This window comes from Crinia signifera, chromosome 3, assembly GCF_055691185.1.
Source record: "Crinia signifera chromosome 3, ASM5569118v1, whole genome shotgun sequence".
In the NCBI taxonomy this organism is placed as follows: Eukaryota; Metazoa; Chordata; class Amphibia; order Anura; family Myobatrachidae; genus Crinia; species Crinia signifera.
This window is the reverse complement of record NC_139219.1, coordinates 309304464-309316711: the sequence shown is the minus strand read 5'-3', so window position 1 is coordinate 309316711 and position 12248 is coordinate 309304464. Positions and strand designations below refer to the sequence as shown.

General features: G+C 51.4%; 1 protein-coding gene across 1 annotated transcript in view; it reads left to right on the top strand.

The window, feature by feature from the left end:
• Positions 1-8057, top strand: part of HS1BP3 (HCLS1 binding protein 3) — a 64871-nt gene extending 56814 nt beyond the window's left edge. The window contains exons 6-7 of the mRNA XM_083178605.1: positions 6240-6372; positions 7439-8057. Coding sequence (XP_083034731.1) covers positions 6240-6372; positions 7439-7673 — 368 coding nt within the window. The 3' untranslated portion in view covers positions 7674-8057. The remainder of the gene's footprint in view (positions 1-6239; positions 6373-7438) is intronic.
• Positions 8058-12248: the final 4191 nt, after the last annotated feature.

Here is a 12248-nt window from a genome sequence, read left to right as displayed (position 1 = left end):
ATTCCTGTGTTAAGATGCTGCAGCGTCATTTAGAGTAACTCCACCCACTTAGTGGAGTACTAGGTCCGACTCCAGATAGAAGGCGGCCATGCCGATAAGGGGACACTGCAGGGGTGCGGTTGGTCGCCTTCTCAGAGAGCAGAACACAGTCATTTTTACCTGTTCATGCGGGGTAGTCTTTATCTGCAAGGCCACACCCCAGCTGCAAAGCCACACCCCTTTCTGAAGCGCATGTGCATTTTTCACATGTATATGGGGTGGGGGTGCAAATTTTTACCTGTTCGCACCAGGAGCCAAATAGTCTAGATTCAGCGGTGCCTGAGTGTCTCTGGGCCCTTGAATGAATCCCAACAGTACAGGAGAAAGGGCTCCCAGGAGAAGGGCACTCATTATAAGGCCGTGGTTCCAAATCTCAGTCTCCATGCACCCTAAAAGTGCAGGTTTTAATGATATCCATGGCACAGCACAGCACAGGTTAATTACATTGACAGAGTTGATCACTGTTGTGCTAATTCACAATCCTATCGATTATGGAATGACTGCCACTGCCAGAGGTGGAGGGAAAAGGGGGCGTACCCCGACGTCATGTGATCGGGTCGCCTGCATTCCCAGGGCAATGGCCAGCATTTAATGGCGACGCCCATAACACACTGGGCGTTCCCCCTCCCCCAGCCCACTCTACGCCCCCTTCTCTCCCCTGCCAACTATCGGCGAGTGTGATACTCCCCGAAGGCATTCACACAGCGTGTCTGCATATGCGCAGACCCCCAACATCAGCCATGAGCCATACCGATCAAACCTGAATCAGACCCTTAGGGCGGGATGTATTGATATACATCTCCGCCCTTCGGCTGACAGCCGCCGCGATGCTACCGCATATGTACTAACATATGCGGCTTGCATCGGGGTGCGATGACGGAGACCCCCGCGATACCTGTGATGTGGTGTGCGGGGGGTCTCCGTCACATCCCGGCGGCTGCGTCTCCTCCTCCCCCTGCAGCCAGATGTCCTCCCCGAGGGTGTGGCGATACCCTGCCAGGCGAAGACGGGGCGGACGGGTATTGGTACATAGGAAAATGCGGTAAAACCCGCATTTTCCCTTTAGTACATCCCGCCGTGAGTCCTCAAGCCACTGGTAGCTAAGCATGGATATTCCTAAAAGACTGGACCACTGGGGTACCTGGGGGTGCGAGTTTGGGAACCTCTGAGATAAGAGCTTTGTTTATTATTTAGAACTTTTGAATTTCCTGTTGTTACCGGATACTCTGTGGTTACTGGATAGTCATTTTTTGGATGCGAAATCGGCCGATATATCGGATGCGATCCGATGCAATTTTTTACCACTATCCACTACGCATGGAGTTAATTTATATAGTGTGGCGAGCGCAGCGAGGTGAGCGGACGCAGATTACTGCAACACTATATAAAATCAACTCCATGCGTAGTGGATAGTGGGGGTTTGAACAGGTAAAAAATCGCATCGGATAGGCCGATATATCAGCCAATATTGCATCCGATATATCGGCCGCCGTGAAACTAATCACGTACCCATTTTTTTTATATTCACTATTTACAGGAGATCATCCCACACACAATGCATGTAATCTATATATAAAGTTACTGTGAATATGCAAACAATAACAGGGAGTATAATATTTATCTCTTATATATTTAGCCAGATCTGTCACTCAACCCCTGTGGAGAACGTTCCTGTGTAGAACAGTTTCACTTTCATGTGTCTGACGTTCCACCCCCTTGACATCACCTCCCCGTGCCCAGCCAGGGCTACAGTACACGCCCACCATCCACCATTACTCCACAGCCACCATCCACCATTACTCCTGCACATCCCTACCCTCACGACCCCCCCGCGACCCCCCCTCCCGCGATTCGCGGGACCCCCGTGACCCCCCCTCCCACGAATCGCGGGACCCCCGCGACCCCCCCTCCCGCGAATCGCGGGACCCCCGCGAATCGCGGGACCCCCGCGACCCCCCTCCCGCGATTCGCGGGACCCCCGCGATTCGCGGGACCCCCGCGACCCCCCCTCCCGCGATTCGCGGGACCCCCGCGACCCCCCCCTCCCACGATTCGCGGGACCCCCGGGACCCCCCCTCCCGCGATTCGCGGGACCCCCGCGACCCCCCCTCCCGCGATTTGCGGAACCCCCGTGACCCCCCCTCCCGCCATTCGCAGGACCCCGCACCCCCCCTCCCGCGATTCGCGGGACCCCCGCTTTCCACCCTCCCGCAAGTCGCGGGACCCCTGCGACCCTACCTCCCGTGATTCGCGGGACCCCCGCGAACCCCCCCTCCCGCGATTCGCGGGACCCCCGCGACCCCCCTCCCGCGATTCGCGGGACCCCCGCGACCACCCCGGTATCCGGACTATTGTTAGACAGCACCTAATGAGCTGTCGACCTAATGAGCTGTCGACCTAATGAGCTGTCGACATAATGACATGTCGACCTAATGGTATGTCGACCTAAAACCATGTCGACCTATTGAGCTGTCGAACTAATGGTGTCGATGTAATGGCTGTCGATGTAAGTGCTGTCTAATATCCGTCCCAGACCCGACCACCCCCTCCCGCGATTCGCTGGACCTCCGCGACCACCCCCTCCCGCGAAACGCGGGACCCCCGCGACCCTCCCGCAAATCGCGGGACCCCAGCGACCCCTCCCTCCCGCGAGCCCCCTCCCGCGATTCGCAGGACCCCTGCATCCTCCCCTCCGGCATTAAAAGGGCCCCCCGCGACCCCCCCTCCCGCGATTCACGGCAACCCCCCCTACTGTGATTTGCGACCCCCCTCCCGCAATTCGCGCCGCCCCCTACCGCGATTCACGGAACCCCCCGTAGCGCCCCCCTCCCGCGATTCGCGGGCCCCCTCGGCACTTCTCGCGATTTGTGACCGCCCCCTAATTCACACATTCGGGGACCCCACCTCCCGCGATTCATGCCCCCCTCACGCAATTCACGGCACCCCCCACACCCCCCTTCCTGCGATTCGCAACCCCTCACGACCCCCCCTCCCGCGATTCTCGAAACCCCCCGTAGCACCCCCCTCCCGCGATTTGCGGGCCCCCTCGGCACCTCTCGCGATTTGCGACCGCCCCGTAATTCACACATTCGGGGACCCCCCCTCCCGCGATTCATGCCCCCCTCACGCAATTCACGGCACCCCCCATACCCCCCTTCCTGCGATTCGGAACCCCCCACGACCCCCCCTCCCGCGATTCATGCCCCCTCCCGCGATTCACGGACCCCCGCACCACCCCCCTGCGCCCACCCTCCCTTGATTCACGCCCCCCTCATGCAATTCACGGCAACCCCCCACACCCCCCCTCCTGCGATTCGCAGCCCCCCCACGACCCCCGCCTCCTGCGATTCATGACCCCTCCCGTGATTCACGGACCCCCGCACCACCCCCTCTTGACTCACGGCACCCCACGCACCCCTCCCGCAATTCACGGACCTCCGCAACCCCCCCTCCCGCAATTCACTAACCCCGACAACCCCCCTCCCGCAATTTGCGGACCCCCCTTCCCACGATTCAAGCCCCCCCGCGCCCCAGCCCATGATTTGCAGACCCCCGCCCCCTCCCGCTAACCGCGGATCCCCACACACCACCCCCCCTCCCGCAATTTGCAGACCCCCCAGACCCCCTTCCGGCAATTCCACCCCCCAGCGGACCACCGCGGCCCCCGCATTTCACGTACCCCCGTGACAATGGGGGATCCTGTACCACCACAAGCAGGTACCGCCCCTAGGTGGGAAATCCGGCCCTGGCTGCCGCACTGCAGGTTTCCCCACTGCCCTCTGCACCAGCGCCACAACTTTTATCAATGTCTTGCCCACATACCACTATTATACAGCCTCCTGCTCTCATGCACGCTCACTCCCTCCCAGTGGGAGGAGACGCTCACCCACTGCCGGGAGCTGCATACTGTCCCCCACCCTCCTCCAGTTCTAGGGATGCCCATCGACCATCAATGATTTTCAAATAATCGATGGTTTATGGCCGATGTTGAATACTTTTGCCATCAATGTGGGAGGACACTGCCCTGCCTCCTGTTCTCCTGCCCCGTAACTTCCGCCAGTGGAGACCCGCTCACCCTGTGTTGCCCACATTCCCCTATCATGCTTTACCGCCCAGCCTCCTGCTCTCATGCACCCTAACTCCCACCCAGTCGGAGGAGACACTGACTCCTGTATTTCTGTGCTGCCACGCTGGACCCTCACCCACTGGCAGAAGCTGCACAGTGTCCACCACCCTCTTTAGTCCCCCGTATGCCCACACACCCCTATCACTACCCAGCTTCCTGCTCTCCTGAACCGTAACTTCCACCACTGGGTAATCGCTGACGCTGTGTTGCCCACATACCCCTATCATGCCTCATATCCCAGCCTCCTGCTCTCATGCACCCTAACTCCCACCCAGTAGGAGGAGACACTGACTCAGGGCCACCGTCCGGTACTCCTGTGCTGCCACGCTGGACCCTCACCCACTGCCAGAAGCTGCAATACAGGGCATCTTTCATACAATTCTAACCATATTTCTCACAATACAAATGTTTACAAATTAAGGGGCGTAGCCCCTTACGCCGGTGTGAAGAGCGCCCGTAGGGCGCGATGAATCACCTAGTATAGGAATAACTGTCCATATATCATTGCTTAAGCTATGTACACACAGTGCGATTTTGGTTATGTACGATTTTCCCTTGAACTCCCCGGAGCCCAGAACCATACAATCTTGGCTTTCTTCACTTGCGATCTTGACTATGTGCTATTTGCCCTATGGCCAATTACATTAGCAGCGAAATAGTCCAAATTGCCTTGCACCGTCTATTTATCCATACGATACCGACCTCGCAGGGTCACGCATCGGTACCGCAAGCAGGAGAAACGCTGTATGATTGTGGCTAACTTTCTATATGATTTTGACTATATAGTCCAAATTGTAAGTCCAAATCGCACCGTGTGTACACAGCTTTACATAGTTTGTTGTTGTTTTTCTATTTTTTTTGCTAGATATGTACAATATGTACTAACATTCATCCCTCTGACGTGTCATATTCAGCTGGTACAATGTGAGGAATAATTTCCGTTCTGGTAATAACTTCCTATAAGCTGACAGTTAGGGGGGGGAGCGTTCTACGCTGTACACAGTAATAGTGCAGAACATGTACTCCCCACTGCCATAACACTAGTGATATATGGTCTCAGTATGGTGCTGCTGCTGTCTGTGTAGAGCAAGAGATGTATCGCAGATGGAAACATACCGGGGGGAGGAGTGAACGTCTACTGTATATCATACACAGGTTATCATGCTAGAATGTATGGTTGGAATGTAAGCTCTCACAAGCAGGGCCCTCTTCCCTGCCCCATCCCCCCATTGTTAACGCCACCACACTATCAATGCCAACCCGAAGCGTGGCAAGCGCAGCAAGCCCGCGAGGGGCGAAGGTACGTGTCCTCTGACTTTTTCATACCCCCACTATCCACGTCGGCGTGGAGTTGATTTTATATAGTGTGGCGAGCGCAGCGAGCCACCGAGCCCGAAGCGTGGCGAGCGGACGCGTAATACTTGTGAAGTAATGCGTGTCCGCTCGCCACACTATATAAACTCAACTCCATGCTGACGTGGATAGTGGGGGTATGAAAAGGTCGGAGGACGCATACCGCCGCCCCTCGAGGTCTCGCTGTGCTCGCCACGCTTCGGGTTGGCCTTGATAGTGGGGTGGTGTTAACAATGGGGGGGCATTTAACATGGTCAGTACCCATCAGGGTGGGTGTACAATGTAAAATTGGGTCTGGGTGCGTGTACAATTTGAAATCGGGTATAATAGCGTCTCATCGCATCGCATGCGATCATATGGCATGCGATGCGATGCAACGCAATTTTTTGGGTTGTACAATGGCATGCGATGGAAAGGAGGGCGCCGTGATAATACACAAATACCAGATACAGTACCAGCCAATCAGCTCCTCTCATTTTTCAAATCCATCCTGTTACATGGCGGTAGGAGCTGATTGGCTGGTACTATATCTCTCTCTGTACATTAATTGCAAACACGGAAACAGAAGTTGTGCAGATTGTGTTCAGCCACATACAATGCTGGACCTTAATATATATTACAGTTTATCATAGGACCCGTTTGCGCCCTAAACTACTGATACAAGTTACGTCCGGCTGTACCACTGCATTACATCATGTGTCCTATATCCTTCACGTTCTAGATATCAAATTATTTGAAGAACAGGACCTGGGAGGGACGGTGAGGCTGGGAGATTGTCTCCTGTTGCCATCCGCCTGCAGCAGCGATCCTACGTTCCAACCATCCACACCGGAGAACACGGAGGATTTATTCAGGTACTGATCATGTCTGGTACATGTGGGGTAGATGTATGAAGCGGTGATAAGGGAGGAGAAGTGATAAAGTGCCTCGTACTTATCACCGGCCAATCAGCTTCTGACTGTTCCTTTTCAAACCCAGCCTGTAATTTAACAGTCAGGAGCTGATTGGCCGGTGATAAAGTACCAGGCAGTTTATCACTTCTCCTCCCTTATCACTGTTTAATACATCTACCCCTGAATGCTCTATTCAGTTATTCCAACATCGTATTCATGGTGATGTTGTCCAACAGTCAAAAGTCATTGTATCTAATAAGGGGTGTGATATATATTGCCCCGACAGTCGGGATTCCGACAGTCATTAGCTCAACATCAGGATCCCGACTGGCTGGACTCAGAACTGAGCTCGCCTTAGGACACCTGCGTTACGGTTTGACAGGTGTACCGCCCCAGTCAAACTCCCCACCTGCCACTGTCCCAAACTTATAGAGGCTTGGGTGTTGTATAGGGGTCTGACAGTTGGGATCCCGACAGTCATTATCCCGAGGACAGCATGGTGAGCGCAACTAAGCCCCTTGTGGGCTCGGTGCGCTCGCCACGCTGCGGGCATGGTGGCTCGCTACGCGAGCCCCCACGAGGGAAAATAGCAGGTGGCCGTTGGGAACCCGGCTGTCGGTGTTTTGTCAGTCGGGATCCCGACGTCGGGTAAATGTCTGTCGGGATCCTGACTGTCGGGACCCCGTCCGGCACCCAGAGGCTTAGTACATCTCGCCTCTATATGATGAGCAGGACCAAAAGGGCAGCGATATTTCCCAGAGTCCCTTTGGTAGTGGCAGACTAATATATTTTATTGTTAAGATAAGGTGCAAAAACCCCAACGTCAGAACCGCACGACTTGGAAGGAGACGTTAGTGACAAACTGTTTATAAATGTCTTTCCTTGTATAGTATTAGAGATTCACCCCAACCCTGTGTGTGTGTGTGTGTGTGTGTGTGTGTGTGTGTGGAGGGGGTGCATTTCTACTATTCTATTACTAAAACATATATATTGAGGCATTGTATCAACTTCATTATTGTGTCTGCAGAGTTGAAGAGGATTTTGAGAAACTCTTGAACCTTGGAGTGAAGCCGAAGACTAAACCAAAGCCCAAAGTGCCTGCAAAACCCACTTTTCTAAAGAAGTCAAGTCATACTCCAAGCCCTTCGCCCATGGTTCCGGAGCAAACGGGGCCCAGCATTCAGGCTATGGATGAGTCAGATATCCTCAAGTACATTGAAGCGAATGAGTCTGCAGAGAATGACTCACTGAGTCTGTTCTGAAGGAATGTTTCTGATACTGCACTTCAAAGTGTCCTTTCTCACCTCTACATAAACAGTAGGTCTCCTACGCTCCCTCCCTTAATGATTAGTGAGGGTGCCAAAACTTCAATAAACATTAACTAAACACCACTTGGAATGTGAAGTACAGCGAAGTGGAACTATGCCACAGCTGCCGTACTGCAACTCCCAGCATGCCTAGTCAGTGGTCGTCAGATCTAGCTGGGGGGGTGTGGTTAAATAAAATCCTACAAAGTAGGTAATTGTCAGTGCTTATTAGGGAATACACAGAAACTGTGTCCTGTATAACACAATTCAGTACTTATATTTGTATGTTTTATCCACTTTTTTTGGAACCCAATAAATAATGAGTTATGATTAGTCCTACTTTGAGCACATGTTTCAATGTAGCCAATCAAATCGCTTTGTAAAATGAAATATTTGTTTCGGTGTAACTTAGACATAAATATCATTAATTTATAACATAAAAGATTTAAATTATAATATTATGTAATAGTATTAAATAAGCGTACATAACACACACTGAGGTAAATGTATGAAGATTGGAGAAGCGGTATCTATCCCAATAAAGAATGTTTATATGCAAGGGTATAATGCTCTGTCTATCCAATCAGCTCATAACTGTTAATTTACATATTGGAGCTGATTGGCTGGCACATTATCACGGGGGGATACAGTTCAAATCCCGGCGGTTGGAATCCCGACCGCCGAAATCCCGAAACTCTCTCCATCTGTGGGTGTCCACAACACCCATAGAGGGAGAATAAATTAGTGTGCCGAGTGTATCGAGGCACCGGGCCCGCTGCGTGGTGAGCGGAGCGAGCCCACAAGGGGGCGCGATCCATGTCCCCCCCCCCCCTTGTCGGGATTTTGAACGCCGAGATTCCGACCGCCGGGATTTCATATCAATGCCATCACAGGGATAGATGCGACTTATCCAAGCTTTATAAATTTACCCCAATGATCCGTATTTCAAAATGTTTCTTTAGCTAATGTAGGGAAATGAAATGTTCTTATTGCACTACTGGAAACTGCTGAGCATTCCAGGCTTGGGTTACGCGGGTAAGTGACCCCTTTATTTGAGGCTGTCTCCACTCTTGTGCCTGTTGCCGGAGTCATAGGTGCGTTAATATAAAGGGTCAGCCTTTAGATGCTCATTTTCATCAACCAGATGGTGGTTCCTGACAGTGGCGGCTCCAGAGGAGGGGCTGCTGCACAGTTTCAAAATTCAAATAGGGGAGAAACACCAACTGCCAGGGAGTCAGATCGGAATGTGGGTGTGGCTCCCCTTTTTGAATTTTTAACTGTTCTGAAGTGGCGGCTTCCCTTTAGCCGCAACTGGTTCCTGACACGCCACCATCTGCATACCATGGCGTGTCCCTCCTGGGGAGGGGGGGTTTGCACCTATACTTTTACCACTTGGTATCTGGTACTATCTGATACAACAGCGCCTTTATGTGAACACTGGGATCCAGATGATGGACCTACACTGTCTAGTTAGACCGGCCATAGATCGACATCCTATGATTGACAGGTAGAAAAGGTTGGCAGATGAAAGGACGACATGTTTTGTTGGGTTTTTGCATGTTTTCCCAACACTTGCTTGATTTACTATTCACTTGGACATCTATTAGGAATGGTTACCTTTGGCAAGTGCAGCAGTACCGGAACAAGGCACCTTACCCGAACTTGGCAAACGAAGTGACCCCTTAAGGGTCTACATTTCTACCGATGGAGGTCACAGAACATAAAACATACAAAATGTGTCAACCCTTTTTAGCTTATTGAGTCCTTGTGATGACGCCCCAGGGAATACCAGCCCACCATGCCGCTAATTTGCAGGGGGATGTGTCACGAGGACGCATGTGCCCGCAGCAGAAGAAATCATACGATGTTTGGCGACCATCGACTGATTTCTCCTGCCTTCGCAAATAGTGGAAGATGGAGTTATATTTGCGGACAGGGCGGGCGGCTGATGTCATGTGACGTTAGCTGCCCGCACTCGGCAGACTTCGTCCCATCCGCATTCCCATGGGGACGCCCATGAATTGCTGGGTGTTCCCATGTCCCATCGCCACCACCGCCCCCTTTCCCCCCTCCCTGCTGGCACAAAGGTGGTCAAAGCCTCAGGGGTGAATGGGATCATCGCAATCACATTTTAAAATGAATGGGGCTGATTTCTCATACCCAATGGGGGGAATGTAAGAGGATGAGAGATTCAGAAAGTCAGAGATTTGATAAGAACTCTCCTGCTTAAAGCGGCAATCATTTACACGGCAAAATCAAATGGGTTTTGCAGTGTAAATGATTGCCGTTTTAAAAAAACTGGCGATTTCTTACCAAATCTCTCACTTTCTGAATCTCTCATCCTATGACATTCCCCCCATTGGGTTTTAAAACTCATTGCATTATGATAAATGGTGCTCCAGCCAATCAGCCCCTAACTGTCATATGTTTGAAAAATGACAGTTAGGCACTGATTGGCTGGGGCACCATTTATCATATGCAGTGAGTTTCAAAACTCGTTGCGTATGATAAAACTTGTTGCTAAATCAGCCCCAGTGTGAAGAATGTTGCTGTGTTATACATGTTGCTATTGGTGACGAATAAGACATTACAGCCTCATTCACAACAATCGTTAGATACCCGCTCCTCTTTTACCATCAGAAATGCAGGGCTGCCAAGTGGGGCAAACCTGAGTGCGGGGTCTTGCCCTATGGTACAACAGGGGAAAGAGGAGGGCAAATATTACACGTCACTGCTAAGAACCTGTATTCTAAGGGGTCGATTAGTCCCGAAGGCTGTGGATGATTTGCGAGTGCGAATCAATCACAACACCGGGCGCACTTTCGGCGGGCCGAATTCGCTGAAAAGTTCTCGCACCTCCATAGGGGTGCGAGCAGTTTTCAGCTAATTCGGCCCTGCGAAGGGTGCGAGTTAATTCGGGTGCCGTTTTCAGCATTAAAACGGCACCCGATCGGCAACTCACACCCTTCGGGACTAATAGGATCGACCCCTAAAAGTCCGTTCGTAAGATTTATGCATTTGCGTCGGCTATTTCTTATTGTCTTAGGGCAAAAGAGTATCAGCCGGTGATTCGCAGGAGGAGAGAGAGCCACTTAATGCAGCAATTAGTTTACGCGGCAATTACTTTATGACATGCTTTTCCCCTTAGACTAATTGCCCCTTTAAATGTAATGACCCATCTTGAAGAAATTGTGTCGCTGCCTGTAAACCACAGGCTGTTACATTTGACCCTTATGGGTCGAATTACTAAGATGGGTGTTTCTATTGAAGATGGGATGCTGACCATAGAAACCAATCAGATTTTATTTATTCAGCACCCTCTGGATTAGAACATAATAGATAGATTCTGATTGGTTGCTATGGGCAACATTCCATCTTCAGTAGAACTCCCATCTTAGTAAATTTACCCCTTACTATCCGAGAGTATGGGTCATAGGGCACAACTATTGGTTGACAGACAAAAGGTCAACAAATGAAAAAGGTCGACATGCATTATATCCGCATGTTCAAAAGGTCGACGCAAGCAAAATGAGAGACAAAGGTCTCATTGTCTTATATATGCAAAAAAGGAGAGGGAGCGCAGAATGAGCAATTTTACTCAAGTACAAAGCTCACATGCATCAAAGTTAAAAGCAGTCTGCTTGCAACTAGTAGAATCAGCGTCCATGATAACACCGAGCCAGCGGGGGTGACCGGGACTAGACTTATAGCACCGCCAAATGTTCAGTGGACCAGGACATGCATGGATTGCGTTGCTTGTCGGAGGCCACTCCCAATGCGTTTCCTCCCAGTAGGACTTCGTCAGGGTCCTACTGTGACAAAACGCTGACTATTGAATGATTTCTAAAGCGCTCGCAAATGTAAATCACTCTCTGGTGACTCAGATTTGCGGTGCCCTTGTACGGGAAGAGGACGGGCAGCTGACAACCGCCGCGAGTGCACTTTAAACTGTGTCCATGTCGACTGTGTTGACATTCAGGTGAAAAACCCACTATCGACCTAGACATTGTCGAACTAATGACCCGTCAAACTAATGATCTTTCGACCTAGAACCACGTCGACCTAGACCCATGTCGACCTAATGACTGTCGACCATCATGCTGTAGACCAAACGATCCCAACCCCAGCAGAGGGCACTGACATAAGTATCAGGATTTGGTGCCACTGAAGGTGGTTTAAGTAGGAGAAGGAGACGCACATGAGGGGAGAGGGCTCATTACATTATATTTGCATCGCATTCATCAATCCAGACGGAGCGATGGCCGAGCCTCCTGTCTGGGTTACCTCAGACATTTCCTGAATTAAACTCGTCCTTACATGTGAACACAACCTCTATGACTCAACAGTCGGGTTAAAATTGATTTGAAACAGGTAGGAATTTCTCGTCTAGTCAAACAAATCCTTCATGTGCTCGGCTGTTGCTGAGGAATTAGGCTGCAGTGCTGGAATTCCTGTGCACTGACCTGACAGAGAAATGTACATGCCCAGTGAACTGGATAATCACACAGGGTAATAGAGAGGTTCCAAGGT